The sequence below is a fragment of the Lissotriton helveticus genome, chromosome 5_1 (assembly GCF_964261635.1).
Source record: "Lissotriton helveticus chromosome 5_1, aLisHel1.1, whole genome shotgun sequence".
Taxonomy (NCBI): domain Eukaryota; kingdom Metazoa; phylum Chordata; class Amphibia; order Caudata; family Salamandridae; genus Lissotriton; species Lissotriton helveticus.
Window position 1 is genome coordinate 1,631,047,019 of NC_136065.1, and position 26,049 is coordinate 1,631,073,067.

At 48.2% G+C, this 26,049-nt stretch overlaps 1 protein-coding gene across 1 annotated transcript in view; it reads right to left on the minus strand.

Moving 5' to 3' along the window:
• Window positions 1–26,049, minus strand: part of NFATC4 (nuclear factor of activated T cells 4) — a 298,850-nt gene that overhangs the window by 153,054 nt on the left and 119,747 nt on the right. Inside the window, exon 3 of the mRNA XM_078644835.1 lies at window positions 23,292–23,454. Within this exon, the coding sequence (XP_078500961.1) occupies window positions 23,292–23,454 (163 nt within the window). The remainder of the gene's footprint in view (window positions 1–23,291; window positions 23,455–26,049) is intronic.

Genomic DNA, 26,049 nt, shown 5'->3' on the forward strand with positions numbered 1-26,049 from the left:
TCTGGGGCTCCTAAGTGCACTTGGCTCCGTCAACTGTCTTTTACACGTGTTCCTTTTCTAGGTATTGGGGCATGCACTAGCCTATAACACACAATTATATCTGTTTACTTTTCTGCTGAACGGAGCTCCACATCCCATGACACCTGAGGGACAGAGTGGCTGAGAACGGAGTGCATCCAGCAGACAGGGACAGCTAAGAACTTCTTAGTAAGAAGAGGGGGCGGGAGGAGCAGGGCACAGGCTGAGAACTGCATGAAAACCGGACGTAAATACACTCAGAGTTGTAACGGGCACTAGGGTGGTTCATTGAGTGGCCTTAATTCCAGGAGCGGTGCTGTCTGGAATGCGGCACCCAGAGTGCACTGGAGCACAATCCGGAAGTCAGAAGAGAGCGAGCCCTGCATGCACCAAACCAGGGGCACTCTCACGGTTGAGGTGAGTTTGCTACTGATAGCATTCCTTCTGATTTCCCCTTAATAAATGTGCAGCTGTCTCGGTCTGTGTTTTATATCTGTAGGATTGTGCTCTTGGTAAGCGCTGGTTGGATGTGTTGTTACCTGCTATTAATGTTACACTAACTTGTGTGTCTCAAACCAAACACCACCCACCTGAATAGGGCTCTGTGTGTGGGTGTGTGGCTCTGTGTGTGTGTGTGTGTGTGTGTGTGTGTGTGTGTGTGTGTGTGTGTCTCTGTGTGTCTGTGGCTCTGTCTCTGTCTGTGTGTGTGGCTCTGTCTCTATCTGTGAGTGTGGCTCTGTCTGTGTGTGTGTGGCTCTGTCTGTGTGTGTGTGTGGCTCTGTCTGTGTGTGTGGCTCTGTCTGTGTGTGTGGCTCTGTCTGTGTGTGTGGCTCTGCCTGTGTGTGTGTGTGGCTCTGTGTGTGCGTGGCTCTGTCTGTGTGTGTGTGTGTGTGTGTGGCTCTGTCTGTCTGTGTGTGTGTGGCTCTGTCTTTGTGTGTGGCTCTGTCTGTGTGTGTGTGGCTCTGTGTGTGTGGCTCTGTCTGTGTGTGTGTGTTGGTCTCTGTGTGGGTATTTTTTTGTAGGTGGGTCTGTGTGAGGGTGGCTCTGTGTGTGTGTAGGTGAGTCTGTGAGGGTGTCTCTCTGTGTGTGTAGGTGGCTCTGTGTGTGTGTGGCTCTGTGTGTGTGTGTCTCTGTGTGTGTGTGTGTGTGGCTCTGTGTGTGTGTGTGTGTGGCTCTCTGTGTGTGTGGCTCTGTGTCCGCTAATACTTTCTACTACTCTCTAATGCTCACCTATTGCCATTGTAAATGACAATACCATTTATTTATGTTTTTTTTTAAAACAAAAAATGAAAAAAATGCCATTTGCAATGCCAATAGCTCTAACTTTAACAAAGCCGAGACCATTGCATTGTAAATGCTTGTTCCTCCCATCTGTAGCTGGCTTGCTCCATGAATCTAGTGCAGAGGAAGAAATAAGCAGGCCACAATGGGAACCAAAAGCAGCCCAGGAAAATGTTATCATACAACCAGGCCCCATACGGCATATAACGAGCAAGCGCACCAAGCAAGCCTGACAACTGCGAGGGACACTTGGAGGTCGGGGGGGGGGGGGGGTTCTCTCCCCAGGAAATCCTTTAAGTCAAAGTTAGCCTTATAGTATGGTATTTTTTGCTGAAGTGGGGCAAACCAGAGATGCTACTGGAGATTTTTTGAGAAGTTAGATCACAGAATAGCCTGGAAGCTCTTTGTGCTCCACATGCCGCCAAGTTCTGCAGAACAGGAGCTTAAAGCGAAAGAGAGAAACTGGTGTGCTATAGGGGAGAGGAAAAAAAGAAGCTTCAGACTTCAGTTGAAGGCTAAAAACGCATAGACATTCAAGTCCCAAAAAATATTGACGTTTCTTAACAGGCAGACGAGAGGATGTGGCTTAACAGCTAGAGCGGCCGACCTCCAAGCTGGTCCAACAATAACTGCAGGCAAATGCTACTTTTACAGCATAAACCCGAACACATTATCTCCAGGCATGTTCGTGGTATACAGAATAGAATGGTATATCTTATTTATTAATTTTCCTTCCCAGAAGGTACCGAGAACGAGAGACGTAAGACCACAGGAGAGAAGAACATTTTGACAGGAACGATGCAAGCTTGTGTGGGAACAGGCACAGAAGGGAGAACTGACACTAGGTGACTAATGGGGATTAGGGGCAGGGTAAAGAGGAAGTGTTAGACTACAAATCCCACGATGCACCGGAGAGCTGCAGCAGCACCCGGGTGGCACCAATGTCGGCCCGAGATGCCCACTGGCTGGATCCCGTTGTTTCCCGTTGAATTTCGGCAATCTTGGAAAGGAAAGGGACCCAGCCCTTTGCCCAGAATCGGAAGGGTGCCCGATCCCTAGTCCAGCCTGTGCGTGGGGCGATCTGCGGGGAGCACGTGACATCAGAGCATGAGAAAGGGCACCGAGAGATGTGCAGCGCGGAACCCCAGGCAGACAGCTGGAACTCATCTCTGGCAAGGCGGGGGTGACCACGGCAAGGCGCCGGGGCTGCAGGAGCGCGAGCCCGCCCCTGTGCCAGGGAGGGGCGCGCGGTCTGGAAGGAGGCCACTGCCTCTCTTAGTTCTGCTTCCCAGCTCGGCATTCCCGCCTCGAATGCGGCATGATTATGAATCCAAAAGTTGTGAATAACATTTTAATAATATATTAAACATTCTGCACGGAAAGGCAAAACGTACTGGACATTCGGTAAACTCCGATGTTGTGTGTGTGGTTTCTGCAGGACCTATGCTGTTCAGTGCAGGCTCCCTGGGAAAGTGTGAGGGCATGTGTCCAGGCCTGCGTCTGCAGAGTAACCTCCATTGCAGACTTTATCTGTGTTAGGTCCGGTTAATAGCCTCAACCGTGTTGGCTGAGGTTATTTGCTGCTGGTGTTCTGGGGTCTCCTCAACTATGACTCTGCAAGGGGGCCAAGTATAGACCTTTGATCACGTGACTCAAAAGGGGATCGTTAGGGTAAGAAGTCCAAGGCTTCTCAGGGAGCTAAGATCTCAGAAAGCAACAATCAAGAAATAAACAGAATACCTTGAATGCTCTTCCCGGCGCTTGTCTTTTGGTAAAGAAAAGCAAGTACTTTATTTACACAACAATACTAAATAGCACACAATCCAGTGAAGAGTTTAACCCTTTGCCTGCTCATGACGGAACCATGCCGTCATGAGCCACGGGCGCCATGTGCTCATGACGGCGTGGTTCCGTCATGAGCAGGCTGCTCCGCCCACGCAGCACTGATTCCCCGCCTGTGCGGGCGAATTAGTGAGCGGGCGGGCCGTGACGGAACCACGCCGCCATGAGCACACGCCGCCCGTGGCTCATGACGGTGTGGTTCCGTCACGAGCGTGGAAGCGCCACGCTCACCTCCACTCCCCCAGCACGGCGGCGGAATTCGCACCGCGGCCAAGGGGTTAAGGTTGAATCCCTTATTATGTTCTTCAAATAATTAGGTTCTGCCCCGCTGCAACTTGATCTTTCCATTCAGGTAACTCCTAGGCGCTCTAATCCCCAATACTGGTTTCAAAAGCATGAATCAGGCACAGGTACAGATTATCACAGTGACTCCCTGTGGAGTCAGTCATTCGATCTAACCCGGCACTCATTTCAGCTACCGATGACATTCAAATCATCGTGGAGTGAGGAGAGACAGTGGCCCTCATCCTGCTCGACCTCTCCGTGGCCTTCAACATTGTCTCCCATAATGATTCTCATCAGAAGACTGCACAGGAGTGGCATACCAGGATTCGTATTTCTAAGTGTAAGATCTCTTTCATTCTTGTTTGTGATATATACAATTACAAAAGTCGAATCAGATAAGGTAGCAAAGCAAGATGCAATAAGATAACTATTTGGTCATTAAAAAGATCCTCCCTGTAGCAAGAAATCATTCACTCCTCCTCGTCAGAACTAATATCACATAAAGCCAAGAGAATAAAGTGTTAAAGTTGATGACTTAGTGACCATAGCACAATTCCTTCTTCCTTTCTTCCTGTACTTCTACTACTTTCCCTATGTGCAGACTCCCAGTATTACGTTCTGTTAAAAACCAGTGCATTCGAAAGATCAATTTTCACAAGGACCGCTTATTGAGCACCTAAGGATGTCCAACACTCAATCAGCATTATCCACGTCCGGGATGGTTTCAAAAGGTTTCAAAAGGAGCATTTGACAATGGGAGATGTGGGCTCCAGTAACTGTCCTGCCTTGTGCCTGGCACATCCCAGTGCACTGAAAAGATCAATAGCTGATGAACTGCAGCTAAACCCATCTCTGGAGGAACACAGACCTAAGAAGCAACACCACAAACCAATGATGTTCTTAGTTATTTCCTAGTAATGTGCTGACACAGTATGATTGATTTGGGGTGAGGACGGTGGTGGAGAAGAATTCAATTACCTATTTGTAAACATCCCTTTGTTGTGTGTTTGTAAGCTTCTGGCTTGAGAATGCTGGCCTGTGAAACCAGACATTGACGTCTCGCCCTGCATACTGAAGTGCACTGAAATATCCCAAGCTGTAGAATCAATAAGTCTCATATGGCACAGTCATGGTGTCACTTGCATATTGCCAGCATGACTTGCACAGAGTGCGTGCAACTTAGCAACATTGTTTTACATGGTGGCTGAGAAAGAGAAGCTACAGCAAAGAAGGTTCCTTTAGCAAATTTAATGGAAAGTGTGATCACTTTCAGCAGTGATCTTTAAACTGGGGGTGAGCCCTCCTGGAAGTCCCTGACACTGTAAGAAGGGGGGGAGGAGGGGGCATGCCAAGGGGACATGCAAGTCCCACAGAAAAGGAACACTAAACTCGCTGGATTTGTTTTTTCACTAATGTGAATTATGAGCAAGCACAACTGCCTCAAAAAAGGCTCACAAGAAGGTTTTCACCAGCAATGACAGTGATCAGGTTATCTGAAACACACAAAAGGTGATGGGAGGAATGCTTGCAATTTGTCTAATTACTGGCAATCGCTCGGGCTGGTATCCCAACCCATCATTCTTTTGCTCACCATGCCACCTCAATTTGGACCCTGCAATAAGAAAATCAGTCTTGACCCTGCTCCTCATGGGAACAGTCCAGCCCAATCTGCCAGTTCAGATCCTCCCTGAACCAGAACAAACACAACCCGTGACCGGTTTGCCCTAGCTACAGGCTCATCACCAGGGTACAGCTTGGTTCTAGTGCCACAGTGAGCATGGGACCCACATCTGGGCATACCCATTCCACTTAGGGTAATACATGAAACAGGCAAAAGATGATGGGAGGAATGCTTGTAATTTGTCTAACCACTGGCAATCGTTCTGGTAGCATCCCAGCCCAGTGTCCTTTTATTCACGTTTGCCGCCTCAGGTTAGACCAAACCCTATGCAAATCAGGCTAGACCCTGCTCCTCACGGGACCAGTCCAGCACAAACTGCCAGACCAGGTCCTCCTTGAACCAGAACACATGCAACCAAGGACCAGTTGTGCCGTGGTAATGGGCTCATCAGCCGGTTACAGGTTGGTTCCAGTGACAGTGAGCATGGGGCCCACATCTGGCATACCCATGCCACTTAGGGCGATACATGAAACACACAAAAAGTGACTGGAGGAATGGCTGGGTCCAAATTGAGGTGGTATTGTGAGCAAAAGAACAATGGGTTGGACTGTTACCCTGATCTGTTGCCAGTGTAGACTCTTTAAAAAAAAATTATTTTTCAGAGTTTAAAAATAACTTGACCCAAAGATTTCAGGTATCAGAACTCTTTACATGAGCACCAGTTTCGTTACAGGCGGACACATTCTCTTTTTTTTGTTAGGCATGGGGAGATTAAGTGATTTGCCCAGAATCACAGGATGTTGAGTGTCCCTGCCGAGACTCAAAGGGGTTCCCCAGCTTTGAGGTTGACCGCTCTAGCCATAAGGCTACATCCTCTCCCCAAAATTATTGCAAGCAGCCTTGCATCACCTTTTGTGTGTTTCATGTACTGCCCTAAGTGGCATGGGTATGGCCAGACGTGGGTACTATGCTCACTGTCACTGGCTCCACGTTATACCTGGCTGTTACTGCAAAAACTATCCTGGGTTACTTGTGTTCCGATTCATGGAGGACCTGGCTCGGCAGTTTGGGCTGAACTGTTCTCACGAGGAGCAGGGTCAAGACTGATTTGCATATGGCTGGGTTCAAACTGAGGGGGCACAGTGACCAAAAGAAGGACGGGTTGGAGTACTACCCAAAGCTACTGCCAGTGGTTACACCTATTTTAAGCAGCCTCCCATCACCTTTTGTGTAATAGGTTTATCACCATCGTTGCACGGGTCAAACTATTGTCAAGCCTCGTTTTTAAGGACAGCTGTGCTCATTCTAAGATAAACTTCTTTTGTGCTCTCTGGAGCCTTCTGAAGAGCGGAGTCCAAATGCAGGCTTGGGGAGAGGTGGAACAGAAATGAGCAATAGGAAGGCATCTCAAAATTAAGGTATAATGAATTTTTGTAGTTGAAAGTAAAAAATCCAAAGAAGGCAAGCCATCCACATTAATTCTTGCAAGAGTATCTCTTACCCCAGCACTACCAGCTGTCGGAGTCAAAAGCTGGTGAGTCATGACTGGACAGGGTGCTGTAATAGGAAACATTAAATGACAGGCGTAGAGGGCAGCAAAAAGAGTGGGCACTGGTAGGTGAGAAGGGAAATGGTAGTTAGGTGGGCAGCAGCAGTAGACCGGGAAAGAGGGAGCATTAATGTACAGTGAGTGATAGGCGCGTGAAAGTGAAATTATGGGGGAGAGGACTGAGAAAAGAGGTGGAATAGGAGAGGTGAGTTTTGAGAGAGGAAGCTAGTTACAGTATGATATTGATAGACAAGGAAGATATTGGCTGGAGACATGAGTATCAATGGAGGAAGTGGGTCAGGATGGAGGGGGTGGACAGTGACAAGAAAGGCGAACATTGATAGGAGGTGGGAATTGATGGGAGGTGAGCAGTGGTGGGAGAGGTAGGCAATGATGAAGCAAGCATGCAATCATGGAGGGGGTGTGCAGTGACAGGAAAGGTGGACACTTGACGGGAAAGGTAGACACTTAACTAGGGCAGTCACAGGAGCAGTGGACAGTGAGCTGTATGGTGGTAGGTGATAGTGTAAAATCCATTTTATTTCAGGTTCCATTTTGTGTCACTTAATAGGAGCTTGGCCTGTGCTGAATTTGAAATGACTGCAAGGCTTACATGAATGATAAAATCATGTGTGTACCTGACAAACTGCATCATTGGCTCTACTTTGATTGCACAAACACATTTCTATATATAGTCAAGTGTTGTCAGTCAATAAAGGATTGGAAGAATATTAAGAAATATGCTACATCGAGTTATGCCCTGATTGGCTGGGTATCGTGACTAAGAAGTATTGAAACCTATAAAAATCTATGCAACTTGTTGCTTGCAAATGCATCTGAACTCCCCACATCTGTGTATACAATTCCCTTTGAACCTTACTGCGTATTTTAATGGGAATTGACAAGAGTGATAGACATGTGAGCGGGCCAGTGGTGAAAGAGGAGACCTTCAACGGTAGATCTGGACAGAGTTGGGAGAGGAGTGCAAAGATGGAAAAATGGTCATTGGCACATGAGGTAGGTACTTATGGCAGAAGATAATACTGACGGGAGAGAAGGTTAGCATATCTGGGCGGTTTTGTAGGGCACGACAAGAGGTGGGCTATGACATGATGGAGCTGTGACCAGAGAGGGGGCAATGATTTTATTTATTTTAACCATGAATAAGAAAGTCAAGGGATGGTGAGAAGATATGAGGAAAAAGGCTCAGTCCTATATCCATAGTGCCCAATAGAAAGCTCAACAGGGCCAGTGTTTTAAATTGTTTTTTTCAGCGCATCACCATGCGTGCTCCCCACCCACAAATGTTTGAGGGAGGTCTTACCCAAAATTATTTAATGCAGGTGGTCTCTGCGTTACGAACCATAAACCAGAAGGAATGGTCCCCAAACCAGCTATGGACCAGTCCTCAGCCATTGAATGCATCTGACCATCTCGGCACAAACCAAATAGGGGTAACGGCTAGTCAGCCCTGTTTGCGCACACATTGAACTGTGTTCTGGAGTGATTACTTCCAAACCAGAAAGCAGGATGCCACTTTGTTGCAGCTGTCCTTTGAGAAGTATCAGCTTCCTTTGATGGAAGTTGCTGAGACAAAAGGGCTGAAGCCCAGGAATCATGTTTTTCCAGGGTTGAGGTCAGATCTGCAGCCCAAAGGTGTAATAGCAAATAATACCTGGTGACTGCAAGGAGCCCATTAAAACTGGAGGTTACGGCCACCAAGCTTCATGTGAATTACTAAACAGCAGATATATGATAACCTTATAAAAAGTAATTCTTGTGTCTATGAAATAGAAATCCATATTGACTAATAATTGTTATTTTCTTTTAGTAGTTATATGCCATAAGAATGGCTTTCCTATCGTTTACTCAGCCAAAACTATAAGTAGGCTTTTCACACTGAGCTGCTGCAGTTGCTGTTGTAACAGTCTCTATGTTAACCTTTAAACATGCTAGTGTTAGTAGCTTCCACGGTTTGAATTAGAAAACCTTGCAGTTGGCTGTTAAATTTACCATGCACGAGGTCAGCTGATTTAATTCAGCAATTTCATTCCAAAAACGTGTTCACTTGGCATTTCATTACTGAGGCCTGTTGACTAACACCAAAGTCTAATATGTGAGCTATTAGCAAAAATGGCTACCATAATATAGGCACAAATCACACGCTGTAGGAGGCAGTTTGGCAATCCCTTATTGGCCAAAGGTCAAAAACAACAAGTTTCCAAGTCAATATAAAGAAAATGAAAAATTCAGGACAATCACTCCACAAGGTGCCATAGCTAGGCCCTCACATGGCGAATAACACAAGTAACTTCTCCATGTTTACCGGCACCAGACTACATAGGGTGATGGGTGGAGGAGTTCTCTGCTCCAATATTATGTGAAAGGAGTCTCTTGTCCCTTGTCATCAGGCTGAGGCATGTGGGGGGCCATGATTTTAATTGAGAACTGTTGGACAAGATTTCAGCACCCTCACCAATTGAGCCCTGACACAAGTGTGGGAATCTTTAAGTTATGGATGAGAAATGTATGACACTAATGGAGCTGTTATGCACCTGGGAGAAAGCTCATTGAAAACAGCCCACTGGAAGTACGGGCAAATATACTGATGTGCAAGTGAAATGTGCAGAAATGATAACTAACAAATCATATGGGTAGTTTGCTCGGAACTTACAAGGTTCCTGGTGACCTTTTCTAGCGCGGAGGGGGAGGGAAGAGGTAGTGGCACATGGGGCAGAATGAGGAAACAAAACAAGGGATGGTACTAGCAGGGCCAATGGAATCGTGTGGGATTGGAGAACCAAACAAAGCAGCACCATGCCTAAAACATCCAGGAAAATAGTGGCAGATTACAAAACAGTTGAAGGCAATGTATGCAGCATACCATGCAATTAAAGACAAATTGTGTGTCCATATTACCCCCAGGTCCCTTATGTCCTCGGCCCATTCATAACTTATGGAGATAACCATCTCCCGACAGAAAATAAAACAAGAGGAATGCTGGGATATCCCTACTGCCCCTCCCCCCGGGAGTACAAAGGTAGGATCTACCCAGCAGCCCTCCTGTTCTTTTTTTCTGTCTTCGACAGAATGGCTGATGGATGCTGTTGATGATGGGTGCTGCACCGGCTCCTGCTGGGCTTGAGTGGCGTGCAGTCCTCTTCTGGCTCCTCCTGCCCGGCTGCCTGGCTTCACGGGCAGGGGTGTGGTTCCTGTTGTGTCTCCCCCCCGGCCTGCCGGGCTTGCTGGGGGGGATTGACTTCTTCGCGGCCGTTGTTCCGGTTTTCCGGCCCTTTGCGGCTGGTGCGCCGCCTCCCGGTTACTTCCGGGTCGCTGTGCGCGTCTCCCCGAGCCTGGCCGGGTGGGAGACGCGCTGCGCTGGATGGTCGATCCCGGATCCGGCTGTTGGTGTGTGGGGGCCTTGCTGTTGCTGCTCAGGCCCCCGCTCCGGGTGAGTCCCGCTTTTGCGGTGTTTTTTGCTCCCTTTGTCAGTGTTGTGTTGAATAACTGGAACGCTTGCACTCCTGCCTCGGATGTCTCGAGGCTGCCGCTGCTGCTGAGCCTGCCTGGGAGCGTGGTGCTCGGTCTCCGGCTGCTGTTCCCTGGCTTCCCCCGGAGGGTGCTCGGATGCGGCATGGCTTGTTCCGGTGTGTTCCTTGTGGTGCCAGTACAGGTGGCGTTGCAGCAGGTGCTGCCGGCTTGGAGCTGGTGACCCAAGTTCGGTCCTCGGCATTGGTTCTGCATCCTGTGCTTTGCTGTTTGCAAATGTGTTGATTTTTCCCTCCGTCAAGCGTTTTGCATTTTTGACTGGGTTGCCTGTTTGATGCCACTCTCTGCTCCCGACATCAGTGTGATGGGGTCTGTGGTTTTCTGTCAAGGGTGCGCGCTGTACATATGCCATGCTTTGCACTGACTACCTTGAGTGTCTGTAAACTGTTGGGAGCTACCTGCCTCTGTGGTGGGACTGCTCTGTCCCTGACGCTCTGCCTGTCATGCCTTTTCGACTTGGACGGACGACTTAGCGGTGGGTGGTCCAGGTTCTAGTCTCGGCGGGGGCGCTCTTCCTCCGGTGTTTCTCGGCGGATCTCCTTTCTCGCGGTTCCTTCCGACTTGGCAGGGTTCCTCGGAGTCTGGGTGTGGTTGTGTTCTGTAGGCTGCCTCTGCCGTCTTTGGTGCTGCCGCCCTTGGTTCGTGCCTCCTGTCGACTCGCCACGCTTCTGAGTGCGGCGCTGGGCTTTGGGTCTCGGTTTCTGGGGTGCTTTCCCGGGCCCAGGTCTGGATGGGTGTGTGCGCTGCTCTTGTTTTCGTTGCCTGCCTGTTTCGCTGCGGCTGGGTGTGGGTGCCTTTCTCCTTGATGTGGGCTCCTCGCTGCCGTGCTGCTGCTCGTCCGCCTCCTGGGTTGCCTTGGCTGGCACTTCCTTTTGCTGTGTTGGTTGGCTGGCGCTTTGCCCTCTGTCGGTCCTCCGGTCCCCTGTGCGGCGTTTGGTTGGCCTCCGCTCTGCGGTTTTGCGCCTCTGTTTGGTGTCGGGGCTTGCTTGTGGGCTCTGTGCTGCCTTCCCTTTTGGGGGTTTCCTGCTGCAGCTGTTTCAAGGGTCCGCGCTCCCTTCGGCTGGCCCCGGTTCTCCGGTGGTGGACGTTCCGTGGGTCTGTTCCCTTGGTTCTCTTCTTCGGGGGTTCCCCTGCTCTTGGCGCCTCTGGGGGTGTTTGCCCTTTCTGTTTCTGGCTTGGGTTCCGGTCGCCTCTGTGGTGGCTGGTTCTTTTTGCTGCTCCTGCCTTTGCTTGCTCGTGGGTTCCCTGTGTGGTTGGGGTTTCCCTGCCTGCTGGTTTGCACCTTGCCCTCTGGTGCTCTGGTGTCGGTGTCGCTTCTTTTTCTGCTTCGGCGGCCTGTTTGGGTTGCCTTCTGCTTCCGGCTCTCTGCACCGTCTGGTGGTGGGTCGTTGTTCCTGCTTCTTGGGCCACTGCGCGGTGGGTCCTTGGGCTCCCCTCGTTCAGGTTGGTCTGCCGTCCTGTTCTTCCTCGGTGGTCTTGCCTCCTCGGCGGGCTGGCTGTTGTGGACTCTGCCCTGCTTGGGGATCCTGGTTCTTCCCTTCCGGGTTCCTGGTCCTGTCCCTCCTTTGCCTTGGCTGCGCCTGGTTCCTCTCGTGGGTGCCGTTGGTTCTTTGGGGTGCTCTCTCCCCTCTGCCTCTGCTTGGGTGGCTTATGCTGCCTTGGGTCCGGCTGTTCTGTTCCTACCGGCCTGCGCCTGTTGTCGGGCGTGGTGCGTGGTGGGGGCCTGCTTGAGTCCTTCTGGTGCTGTGGCCTTCCCTTTGCTGGGTTCTGCTGTTTCCTGGCATCCCCTCCTGTGTCTGCTGTGTTGTCTGCCTGGGGCCTCCTGGCGGCTGACGGGTCCTGTCGTGCCTCCTTTTCTCGGGGTTGGTGTGTTGTTCCCACGCCCCGCTGTCTGCTCGGTGGCTTGGTCTGGCCTGGTTGGTTTCTGCCTGGCCGCCTGGAGCTGCGGGGTGCGATTGGCTTCTTCCTTTGGTTTTCTTCCCTGCCTCTTCTGGTTTAGGTGGTGGTGCGGGGTGGCCGTTGTTGTTGCCTCTCCTGGGCCTGTGGGTTTTTATCTCCGCGGATGTCTGCTGGGTCTGCCTCCCGGCCTGCCGGGCTTGCTGGGCGGCGTGGCTTCCTCCTGGCCGGTGTTCCGGTTTCTCGGCCCTTTTGGGGCGGGGGCGCCGCCTCCCCGTTTCTTCCGGGTCGCTCTGCGCGTCTCCCCGTTGCTTGGCCATGTGGGAGGCGCGCTGCGCTGGTTGCTGTGGCCTACGTTTGCTTCTGCTTGGCTTTCGGCCGTGGCTTTCTGTGGTGGCCTGTTGCCTTGGGCTTCCTCCCTGTTGGCTCCTGTTCTGGGCTGGTCTGCCTTCTGTTTGTGCGTCCTGCTCTGGGTTGCCTGGTTGTGCTCTTGCTGCGGTCCTGGGCTGCCTGGTTGAGTCTCTTCTGGGAGTTTCTTGGGTGGCTTGGCGCTTCTTTGCGGGTGCCCTGTCTGCCTTTGGGGTGGCTGGTCCCTGTGTCGTGGGGTTCCGGTTGCTTGTGGGTGTGATGTGTTCCGGTCTTCTTCTTGTTTCTGGCCGTCACGCTGTTGCCTTCTTGTTTTCCCTTCTTGCCTCTTCTGGGGTTCGTTGGGGCGTTGGCGGGGCTGTTGGCTCTCGGGCCTGTGCTCTGTTGGGGTCTTTCCTTCTTTGTCCTTCCCTTGTTTTGGGTTGGTTCTGCGGGTTGCCTTTGGCTTCGGCTTTGGCTTCCTGTCTGTGTCCTCGGTTGCGGCTTTCGCCATGCGGGGTTCGTCCCCTGTGCGTGCCCTGCCTTGGGTCTTGCCGGGCTGTGGGGTGTGGTTTGCTTGTGCTTTCCTCCCTGGCTGCGGTTGGTTCTGTGAGGTCCTCTGGGATGGTTTTGCCTCGGTCTCTCTGGCCTCTGGGTTTCTGCCCTGGTCCTTTGCTGGGGCTGTTTGGGGTCTTTGTGCCTGGCCTGTCTCTGGTTTGGCTTGGCTGTGGTTGTTGTGTCCTTCGCGGTTCCCTTGCTGTCGTCTTGGGTCCTCCGGGTGCTTGGCCCGTCCGGTTGCTCTCCTGCTTTGGAGTTCGGGTTTGCCTTCATCGGGCTGGGGCTTCCTGCTCCTATTCTTCCGCTTTGGCTGGTGTTCTGTTCGGGGTTCCTGGGGTTCCTAATCGGTTCCCTTTTTTCTCTTTTCCGGGTCTCTTTGTCCTGGTTGGTTGCCCTTGTTGGTTGTTCCTGCTCGGGTTTCCTGGAGGTGCTGGTTCACTTTGCCTTGTGTCCTCGTCTTGCGGGACCTGGTGGCTTGGCTTCCTGGGGTTTGCTCTTCGTCCCCTGGTGTCTGGGTTTTCTCTCTTTCCCTGGCCTTGGGCTCGGTCTTGCCTTTCGGGTTGAGTTCTGGTGGGCTTCCGCTGTTTTTCTTTGTTGGGCCTTTGGTTCCTCTGGTCCGCTTGTCTCCTGCCTGTTCTTGCCTGGGTTGTCTTTTTCTGCCCGCTTGTGGCTTTTTGACCTGGTGGATCTTGGCCTCTCTTCTGCTGTTTGTCCTCTTGCCTGTGGTGGCTTGGGTGTCTGTGCTCCCCCTTTCGCTGGTTGGCTGTGGGGTGTTCCTGCGGTGGACTGGTTGCCCTCTCTGGTGGCCGGTCTGGTCTTCTGGCTGTGCGCCCTTGCTCTTGTTGGGTGTGTGCTGGTCTGGTGGGGTTCCTCTTGTCGGGGGCTCTGCCTGGGGTTTCCCCGGTTCTTCCTTTTTCCTTCTGCGGTTGCTGCCTTGGTGTGGTTTCCTGGGTTGGCTTCTGTTGGGTTGGGAAGGCCGGCTTTTCTGCTTTGGTATTTCTCCATAAGTTCTGAATGGGCCGAGGACATAAGGGACCTGGGGGTAATGCTCTATTACTTACCGGTAATCTTCATTACTCCTGGTCCCGTTGTCCTCGGCCCATTCATACGCCCCTCCCTCCCTCCCGGGCGGCCGGCCTTCCTGTCTGGGCTTGTTTGTACAGGAGGGCTGCTGGGTAGATCCTACCTTTGTACTCCCGGGGGGAGGGGCAGTAGGGATATCCCAGCATTCCTCTTGTTTTATTTTCTGTCGGGAGATGGTTATCTCCATAAGTTATGAATGGGCCGAGGACAACGGGACCAGGAGTAATGAAGATTACCGGTAAGTAATAGAGCATTCTGTGACATTGCTAGCTAGCTATCTGGGAATTTTAAGACATTCTAATGCAAAAGGGACCCCAACACCACAGAAGAATAACAGGTTTCTTTAAAAAAAAACTTTTAATATTGAATACATTTTATTCAAATAGTTATTCATTTTTGTATTGTGCAAGGAAGCTTAGTAGAACTTATTTAGCATCTGTTGTTTGAGTGGGGCATGTGCAGCTTTGGTGCATTAGGGTGCTTATGCAGCAGCAGGGGTACGGGTTGTGTGTGCAGTGCCGTGTGTGTGCGTGCACGTACACAGCAAAGGAAGGAGAAGTGGTCCATGTTCAGCGCTTGGTGCAGTTCTCTGACATGTCAACTAAACAGTGTGTGAGTAGTGTCATACAGCACTGGTACACAGCTGCAGATCTTTGTAATGGCAAGTGCATGATTATTGCGAGTGTAGTGCTTTATCACGAGTGATCCATATCTGCTTCAGCCCATGAGTGGTGTTTTAGCTGCATACGTTATGTAAGTTGTGGATTTGTAGCACTGGTTACGCTAGTGGTGTATTTGCTGCACATGGAACATTTGCAGGAAGATCCAGCTTGTGCTCATGCAGCTTAAGGAGCTTTTCTGATGATTGTGCAGATTCGGTGATGCTCGTTCAGTGCCGAGTGCTTTCTGTTGCTCCTGCACCTCAAGGTGTGCATGGTCCAGCTGATGTCCCATGTGCGTCTCTGGTAATTGTACATGGCTAGGTTTGTGGTTAATGCTCGACAAAGCCTGATACCTTGTCATGCTTGGGTCACGTCGCGACTCTTCCCCCTTCCACCTACCCTTTACTCATCCCAAACCTCTTCCTGCTGCTATGAGCTCCCCAAAAATGTTTTTAAAAACACTTTCTAGACCATTCCCTCTTCTATCCCGCCACTATCCTTTTCAATCCGTCTAACAGACTAACATGTGCACCGCACAAATTAATGCCATATTTCCCTATACTAATTCCCCACTAATCCCATTTGGGTTCTGGAGCAGGGCCGGATTGAGAACCAAATCGGCCCTAGCAAAGTGCTCGGCCGGCCCCCTGGGGGTGCGACCGAGCTCTTTGCCGGGGCTGGTTTTTGGCCGATTTTGTTACAGGGTCGATTTTGCAGCTACTCCAGAACAGGCCCGGACTAGCAGTTGCAGGCACCGGGCAATCCCTCGGTGCGCCGCAAGGGTGAGGGCCCAAAACCGGCCATCACCCTTGCGGCGCACCGAGGGATTGCCCGGTGCCCGCAACTGCCAGTCCGGGCCTGTTCTGGAGTAGCGTGCTACCCGCCGAAATGCACTTCGACACCTTATCAGGGTTAGCAAGCGCTATATAAATGCAAGCCCTTCCCTCGGCTATCCTTCCATTATCTTTTTTCAATCCAAATAACAAACTCACATGTCCACCGCTCAATCTAATATATCCCTATATATATATATATATATATTGCCCATATTCTGTGACATTGATATATTATATATATATATATATATATATAATCCACCACTAATCTTTCTTGGGTTTTGAATAGCATACTACTCGACGAAAAAAGGGCTTCGACGCTTTGTCAGGGTTAGTAAGTCCTATATAAATGCAATGTATGTGTGTGTATGTATTTTTTTACTTTTTATGGCTTTTTATGACCGAAATAAAGTTGAATGGAATGGAATTACAATTATAAAGCAACAACACCATCTCAGGAGCACTGAACTTTCTACCTCAGTCACCGAAGTGTACAACAAACAATGTCGCATTCGTCAGAAAACAAGCCTAGCAGTGCTCATTTCTACCGCCAGGGCTGCGCGGGATTTACCCCGCGCATCTCAGTCATGCGCGCCTCAGTTTTGGACTTGATGCTTGCACTGTAGGTCTTCAGTTACACGCAAAGTCCCTCCCGTGGGAGCTGAACAAGACGTCAGCGTCGGCAGAAGACCGCCCGCTTCCAGGCTCTGTTTATCTCAGACACCGCTGAAGTTTAGAAATGTGGAGTGTCTCCTTGGGACTTCGTGACGGAGGCGAAGGAGGGAACGTGCGAGGCAGGAAAAACACAATAACGGTAACCCCGGCCTTTGGAAACGAAAAGGCCAGAGAGGGGCGGCGGCTGGAGAGGATGAGGCCAATTACGGCGGCCCTTATGGAACACACACCCAGCGGCGCAGCGCCTCTCATAACTGAAAACAGGAGGATGGAACTGTGCTGTAGGCGTCAGTGGGCGTCAGTGGACGGCAGGCGGCGGCAGAGGAGCCCACCTCAGGGGCAAGGGAGGGCCGGACACCTCTCGGGCCAGAGGGCCTGGGACTGGACTGGGAGCGCGGCACTGAGCCTTCCGGAGGGGTGAGGGCGTTCAAGTCGCGCTGGCCTAGTTGGATGCTATCATGCTCATGACCTAATAAGGTGCATCAAACCACTGCGGGGAATGTAGATAGGAGGAAGGGGGCTACTGTTTACCTGTGCAGGGCTCATGACATCCAAACATTTAACAAAACTCAAAGAACACTCACTATGGAACTAAGGGTGGAAGGACCTAGCAGGAGAGGGAGAGACCAATCGGGCTTTTCTTACAACTTGCATGTATAGTGCTTATACTGCTTCAAGGCGCTGAGGGGGAACAGAAGAGGAAAGACAGCAACATGACTGGGAAGGGAATTGATGAGGGGGAAAACGGCTGAGCGATCCGGGGTCTAAACAGAAGAAGCAATAGTCTGACTGTGCCCAACCTGCTCTCCAAAATTCAAGTATTAACAAAGACCCATCCATCCTGGGATTTGAGAGATTGTTGACTCAGCATGTACGCTAGTCTACACATTACACATGTTTACTTGCACTGGTCTCCCTCTTCTCTACGTGTGCTTGAACTAAAATGCAATCACAACTATTTATATTCGTACCTTGGCGCCATCGCACAATGAATGCTCACGGTACTGCCACCATTAAGCTAGGGCCAACATTATGACAGCGTGGGCACCATCGTACTATGAATATTCTTTCCCCATTATGTCTGGATTAAACTTTAGTACAGGGGCCAACATTATACCAGGCTATGACTTCCTGTGGGGACATGGCTACTTAAAAAACCCAATAACCTTTGGTAGGAATGCAAACATAGGGATGGAGGTCTGTTGTCCTTCATAAGTCTTCATCCCTGGATTCACGCGCAAGCACGGGTCGGGGGGGGGGGGGGGGATAGGGTGGTGGATGGGGACGCCAAACTGCCCCTTAATATTCAAGAAGCGGGATATTTTGTGACCGCCTGCAAATGTAGTTTCTGCGACGTTATTGATCAGTCGCTTTTCAAAATGAAGCTGTGTTCTCAAGCCAGTCGTGTGCAAGTAACACAAACTGGTTTGGGCACAGGCCTTAGTACAACAAGCCCTACATTTTCTATTTTTTATTTCTAACAATAAATCCTGGATAGGAAGTAAAACATTTACTGTAAACAAGAGAGCTGACTCGTCTAAGGGACTTGGGTGGGGGGAGCAATGGGTAAATGTTGTGTCAATAATTTTAACAGAAACTGATGTTAATTCTTACATTTCATTTTCTCACAGTAACCTGTTAAACATTTCAAACGTTACAGTGATATTCAGTTTTCCGATTTGAAAGTACAGTTTGCCGTGTACATTGGTAGTTGCTACTAGTTTTCAAAGACACTTCTGGTGTGGCTGGTAGAGACTCAGTGCTCTGTCTTTCCACAGCATCAGATCTCCTCAACACTTTTGAGTCTACGGCTTCCCTCACAATTTGAAGACCTTTGTAGACAGAAAGCACCCAAACTCACCTCCAGAGAGAGGGGAGAGGGGATGGCTGATTGGATTAGAAGAGAGAGAGAAAGAGGATGTGATATTGAGATATTGAACCTAGAACCTGTACGGCTCAGGGGATTGGAACATAGAGATAGAGTCTATCACTTGCTCGGATAGACGGCTGAGGATCAAAACAGCAGAGGTAGACCAAGCGTTTCACATTTCTAAATTACCAATCCTCCAGTGATAGGATCTCTGCCTGCTTTTCTAAAATCCAGTTGTGGATAAAACAAAATTGTCTACGACGTATGAATCCACAGCAGAAATACTTCTGATTAGTGATAAAAGCAAATCCTCAATCTGTCCATCAAGTGCGAAGGCATTCGGAGCCCTTACTTCAATTCCGCAAATTCTTTTGCTGTCACTTTCTTAATTTTTACTTGTGGCCTACCACATTCTAAGCCTTCTCACATTCCAGCTTTATAAACCTCTGTCACCTAGCACACCTCATTCTGCTTATCTTATTATGAATTATTGTAAGTCTTCAACTACTTTACTATGCACCACTGATTTTGTTTGGCCACGACATCCTTTGCTAACAGTTTTTCTCTTCCCCTCTGCCTTGTGGAGCACGGCACTTTAACATCCTCCCAGTTCCAGGACTCAATTTTGAATTTCCTCCTCTTTTTGTTAATCTTGGTCTGCGATACTAGTCAATTTACACCCTATCTGTTTCTCGGTTGTGTGGTTGATGTTTTTATGATGATACTTTGTAGGAATACCCCGCAACTCAACTCTGATGGTAATGTAAAACACTTGCCGACACCTCTTCAGTAGAGTAGCGCCTTATAAACATGAAAAATACATAAATAAATACAACTGCCTCCACCCCTGATGCTAGCGTTTTTCTAGCTGGAAGCCTAGGGGTGGCATTCAATTGCACTCTCTCAAGTTAATCAGTCTATCAGAAACGTGTTCTAACTTCCTAAGAGTTTGTGCGTCTTCCCTTACTGAAACAGAGTGAAACGCCTGAAAAACTATGAACCAGAATAATTTTTTCCCTTTATTTTTCATCTCCCTTTTGAGGATTAACAGAAAGTATAAAGTAAGAGTATATCATTTCTGCCATTTAACTATCCAGCAAGAATGTCCTAATTAAAAATTAGCCACAGGAAAGAGATACCATGAAGGTTGGTGCCCCTGTAGCTCTCTTATTTCCAGAATTACAGGATCCTGTCCCCCAACACTCTGATTCAGTCCTTCGTAGACAGCTGCCTAGCAACTGAACTGAGGAGCGCACTCGGTGCTGCTCCCTGAGGGAGGCAGAGCATAACTCTGCCCATTGGCACTCATGTGATTGCATCTAAGTGGTTAAGAAACTAGAAGGTGAAAAATTATATGAATCCTTAAACATCTGTACCAGGTACTTAAGCTGTTCCTCAGCACCACAACATTGTCTTCTCTTGGCTTCATCTAATTGTTAACTCACTAATTTCCCTCCTGGCTGGTCCTATGTAAGACCACAGATCCTAATATGGGTGTTTTTTCTACCTTTCTGGTCTCTCAGATCATGGTTTTACACTTGGCTGTGCTGTACCACTTCTTACTTAAGGTTGGTAAACAAGCTTTCTTTCAACTCTGTTGCCTTATTCACAGAGGGTGGTATACTTGAAATTGTACTTGATTTCTAAAGCTCCATGGGTCCTGTGAGTGGTGCCCCGGTTCTGTGGTGGTATCCTGTCTGAAGGCAGAGGTTCTGGCGTGCTAGGTAAGTATGAGGATTTAGATCGTGGGGAGGCAGGACTGAATCAAAGATGGGCGATACAGGGGGTGACTGTCACCGTCTGCTCTGCCATTTTAGCATGAGCACTTATCTATGGAGGAGTTTGCAATATTTGGCCTGTTGGAAGAAGAGGCCACTAACTCAGTGCTGGCAGGACAGGCTCTTTGGAAGCAGAGTGTGAATGAGAGACCTCCTGTGCGAAGCTGCTTTTGTTTAGGGATGGCAAAGTGATCCAACATCTGCTGATGGATTCTAAGACACTCATGAAGTATGGGTAATATGTACACAAAACTACAGTGGGAATGTTACTGCCTCCCATACAGAACACATAGGGACGTAAGGCATTCTAGGCAGTGGAATATTACCCCAACGGGCGATCACAATTATAACATTTTCAGTAACATTCACTGCAAACTGTACGGCCTGGTGCTGCTTATAAAACAGAAGACCATGGCTCCACCTGAAAGATGTATCAATCTGGTAAAATTTTAATCAAGGCTCATCTACCGTGAATCTACTTGGTTCACCCATTGAAGATGAAACATTCATGACAGTGGGGCCGACTGTAACAGCATGCCCTTTGCAAACGAAATTCTACTCCAGGTCCGGCTTTAGGTGCTGTCGCAGGAACTGGATTTCTGCATGCTTGTGCTTGTATATGTGAGCACATTAAACCCAGAGCTACTGGTTTTGCACTTGCTGGCCTTTTTTGATGGCTTCTTAGAGTCAGAGAGCGCACTCAGTGCTGGCATGTAAGCCAGTGTGCTGCATGTGAGCCGGTGGAGTCTCTACGCTCCACACTCCACACCTCACCCAGAACAATGGATGGAGAAGCATTGTGAACGGCATGAATATCCATGGGGCTGGGAGTGAGGGAAGCAGCAGGTCACCAACCTTCACAGATATTTGTAATTTGCCAAATTTCACGGGTGAGGCGAACATCGAAAAATGACTGCGCTCCCAGATCCCACCTTTTATCCTGCTTTACTTTGGTAATACAGAAAATAACGGCTGGCGCAGGGATGATGTGATGCCATGAGCACACCAGTGTGCATGTTGTGAATCTCAAAATCTGTGCAGAACTTTGACTCCACTGCTGAACCCCTCATAAGATTACTCAAGAAGTGAGCTAAATTTACATCGGAAGATGAGCAGACTCAAATGTTCCGAACCATTACAAAAAAACTATTATACACCCAATATTGCAACTTTATGTATTAGGTTTGCCCAGTTGTTAATTTGTAAAAAAAATACGTTCCGCGGCTCTCGTCAGGGGGCAACTTGCATCAGCCCATTTCTCCTTTTAGTGCCGCCTAAAATAGAACAAAATACCAACCAGAAAGGCAGGGAGAGGATGTGGCGTTAATGGCCAGAGCTGCCGACTTCGAAGCTGGGGAACCAGGTTCGAGTTTCAGCTTTGGCTCAACATCCTGTGTTCTAATCTTCCTGTAAATAAATGTGTCCTTAACTGCTGCTCATGAAAAGTACCAGTGTTGTTGATTAAGCACTGTTTTTGCCTTACTGATGATACCAGCAAACATAAATTAGGATGGGCTTTGACCCAAAGATATAACATCGGAAAGAACATCCTAGCTTTTGCGTGATGCACACAGAGACCTTCAGAAGGACAGCACTTGGTAACTGAGAAGGTGTTAGCCTGCAAGTGGGTCATACAAATGTTCAAGATGTATATAAGGCGCTTTAAATCCACCCTCAGGGTGAATTACCATTCACTTGTCTCTATCATAAGGAGCACAAAGATTTACTAATCTATGTGTAGGGCAAGGTTAGTTCGCCTTAGCAATAGGCTGGTTGACTATAGCTTCGATATTGAAAACATCGCAGGGTCAAGAAATAAGAAAGCCGATTGCTGATCTAGACTACTATTGTGGGATAAAGAGGAGTGTGGGAGACGATGAAGATGAGGATATTGCAATGCTTGGTGGCCAGTGTGGATCTAATATTGGAAAGTGCGCAATGGAGGAATATACAAAGTGGCGTTGATATTTTTGGGGGGAGCTTTATACAGCGCAAAACTTTAACTGAAGGTATCAGAGCACCAGTTGCGTTACAGAGCGCGGAACATTAATTTTTTGTTGGGCAAGGGGAGTTTAAGTAATTTGTCCAGAATCACAGGATGTTGAGCGTCCCACCCGGTTCTCTAGCTTTGCGGTCGACCGCTCTAGCTGTTAGGTCACATCCTCTCCTCTGAATGATAGCAACACATCCAATTCAACCACATGTGTCACTATTCTAAGTGGTGAGGAGAATATGCATCTGAATCCAGATTGGGTGCCTTTGAACAGAGTGCTAACAGGGTGTAATCACTGTAAGATAAGGATGATAAGAATGATAGTAGAGAAGTTACAGAAGAGTAAACGTGTTACAATGTTGCGAACAAAGTTAAAGAGGTTGAAATAAAAGTGGGAGATTTGTAAACAACAAACTTGTAAATGATGTGAGGAAAGATATGTTTTAAGAACGAACCAGAAAAAGAAGTGAAAGAAGTTTTAAGGTCAAAACGTGTGCAAATGGAAAAATGTAGTACGAAGAAAAGGAAGCAAAATTTAGACTGCATGTCATGCTGGAGTGTCAGGAAAAAAGTCAAGGAGGATAGAAAGGTGGTGTAGGAGATGGCGTCCTAGAGGAGAGGGGACCACGCACATCTACATAGGAGAGAAACGCCTGAGATGGAGAGAAGGTTACCTATACCTATCGACCTTGCATGCTGCATGATTGGCCAGTTAAATGTGATCTTTTCCTCTTTATTAGTCTTTATATTGCTATTTATTGACTGTGTTTGGTTAAGAAAAAGACAGTGTATGATGCCCAGTCTTGTGCTGTCTTAGGTTAGAATAATACACGTGTACATGCTCTATAACATCACCGTGCTCATGGAATATGTAGAATGTTACCATTAGAATTGTAGCTGTTGAATAACCGTTTTAACATTGATGTGAAATGGCTACCATTTTGCACCAAGACTGAATCACGATTTCTCTGATTGTTCCTCACTGAAGACTGAATACCCACGGCTGCCAAAACTGTTTTAATAGATCCTAGATGATTACCATATGCACAACAAGACTGATCCAAGATGGAAACCACCACCGTGTCAGGACAGACCCAGCTTGACTATTACAACTGTCGTAAAGTTGTTACAGCATAACTATTGAGCAATGCATTAAGACCAGAACTAAGAAAAACACAAAGTTCATTAAAGATATGGCTCTGACACATGTCTGACAGCAGATTAATGACGACTTGGAGACAATGCAATGATATTGACCCAAGATGGCTGCCAAAAACGTGGTTAGATAGTTTCAAAATGGCAATGGAAATTGCATCAACACAGATCCAATGAACACCGAAGAGCTATTAAGCAGCTGCATCCTTCTTTACATTGTTAAGATGCGTTTACCAACATTTCCAAACTTGCATATCTTAATCTTTATCAATGGCCCACTATGGACTCACCTTACCTTGACTACCGGATGCCCTCCAGGTGAGGCTTTCACAGCCCCTCGGCTGCCCTCAGTCTCATAATGAGCCCGGTGGTGTGTCCGCGGCTGCACTTCGACCTTCAGCTCGTATTGCTCATACTGGCTGGGGAGCGGCCAGTCCAGCGGGGGCAGGGCGGAGGATCTGCAAGAAGGATATATAATGTGATGAAGACAATCAGCCAAAGCACCTTGTTCACAACTGCTTCTTTTATTAAGACATCAGCTTTTCCAGGGTACATCCGTCCATGTCTGCAATTTCGGTGATAACACCTTAGTCCTGTCTTGGCAGTTTGCACTGGACTGTTCCCATGAGGCACAGGTTCAGACTGATTTGCATATGGCCATGTCTGAACTGGGGTGGCGGAGTGAGCTAAAGAATGATGATGAATTAAACCCAGATCGTTTGACTGGGGGTGAGTGCTTGCATTGTTCAATACTCCATCCATCATCCCCTTTGATTTTGCTTTGTTCACCCTTAGTTGGCATGGTATGCTCAGACATGGGTCCCTTGCTCACTTTGCCACTGGATTCAAGCTAGCCTGGCTGATGACGGCTGATTAGCCAGAAACCGGTCCCAGGATGCTTGCTTCCGGTCCAGGGAAGACATGGCTTGGCAGTTCACGCTGGACTGTTCCCATGAGGCACAGGTTCAGACTGATTTGCATATGGCCATGTCTGAACTGGGGTGGCGGAGTGAGCTAAAGAATGATGATGAATTAAACCCAGATAATTTTACTGGGGGTGAGTGCTTGCATTGTTCAACACTCCGTCCTTCATCCCCTTTGGTTTTGCTTTGAACACCTTAGTCCTACCTGCAGTGCCTCACTATCCCAGAACGAAGACACAAGTCTTTCCAATGCACCTAAATCTCGATCTGTAGAAACTCATGTTAGCCTTGTTTTGAAACCCATAGCTCAGTAGGGACATGCAACGCCCTCTGCTGTTTCAGTCAATTACACACCTTTGTTCATTTATTGCAGGTCTAACTAGCGATTAAAGTTTCCATATGGGTCTGGGTCCACAGCTAGCCGTAATATGTTGGTTAGCAGAGGACACAGAGAAATAGGAGGTGGATAGGAGAGAAAATATAGACACTGGATATCACCAATCAGACTTTATGTTCATCTAGGGCACTGCCTTCAGCTGGATGAGTGCTGATACCTACTATTACACATGATACACCTACAGAATATCTCTGTACTTCTGATTCTCCACATTGTGATGCAACTCTGAGTTTTTATTAATACTAAAACTGAAGCACAAATATCAAAGAATTAGATGTGAGAAGTATTTGAAACTATCTTGTTTCTCTCACTACACATAACTACTTTTTATCTTATGAGAACACACTTCCTGATTGGAAAATATAATCGAGGTGGTGGTTTCATAAACTGCATTGTAATAAACATACGCTAGAATTGTAAAGTTCATCTGAGTAAAAAGCGATCGTTTTTCCATCCAATGTCGCTACCTTAGGTACAATACGTGCTTGGAAAGAAAAATATATCAAAGTCTTTGAAGTGAGGAGGATTCCTCCCATTCCTCAAGTTGAATACAAAGGGTTGCAAAAATATGAGTTTGCTATCCTTAAAGGATCGTTCTGGAATAGTAGTTGGTAAATATAGTTTTGTCTCCACAAACATGAACGGATTCCTACGGATGCTTCGCTGTGCTGAATTCAAACCTCCATTGATTCCAAAGATGATCAATTTCCACAGTTTTTCTTTACTCTGGAAACACGGTCCTAGCCAGCAGCAAAGTCTGTTGATTGCCTAGCAAGGCCGCTCTGACCACAGGGAAATTCTACTTGGCAGCTTAAAATGGTTGTTGCCGCATGCAAACCTTGTAGAGTCTTGTTCTTTCAGGCCATTGCAGTCAGGCACCTTGAACAGTGCAACTAGAGCAGACACAACGCCTCTCTCCGAGTCGCACCAACACTGCGGACACAGCGAGCCTTAACTTCCTCTCAATGCACACACCGCTTGACGGCTTGCCGTATCGTGCTTCTGCGTTTGTCAAGTGCAACACGGTAAGTGTGGGCCACAGATCATGACATGTGCAACATTCCCTTCTATTTCAGTTCTGGAACCTACACACTGTCTAAACGATTGATCGACAATTCTTCCAAAATGTAAAATCAAGAGATCTCACAAAGCAACTAAATGCAATTAACATAATTTAATATGACAACTTCAACAGTTCAAACATCAGCTTAAGACTGTCATAGTAGGACCAGGCAACACTCAATCTTCCCAAGCTTAATATTAAGAACTAAGGGCCAGATGTAGGTAGCCCAATACCGGTCGGTAACGGCCTACATTACCGAATTTCAGCCGTTACCGACCGGTATTAGGCTATTGAGATGTAGGTGGCTACATTTCAGATTCGGTAATTTACCGAATCGGTAAATTACCGAATCTGAAATGTAGGGAGCACTCTAATGAGTGCATTGCACAGTTAAGGATTCGGTATTTACCACCAAATAAAAGTTGGTGGTAAATATCGAAAACCCATGAAAAAGCAAATTTGTGCTTTTTCAAAGGTGCAATGTGGCAGACATACATGCCCCATACATGCCGTGCCACATGTGCACCCATGCACTATTCAGGGGTGCAACAGGGTGTCAATGTGACACCCTCCCACCCTTGAGAATGTTCCCCCTATTACCGATTTTGTATTTACCGAATCGGTAATAGTGAATGGCTTCCTATTCATTCCTATGGGCCTCCAGGCCCAT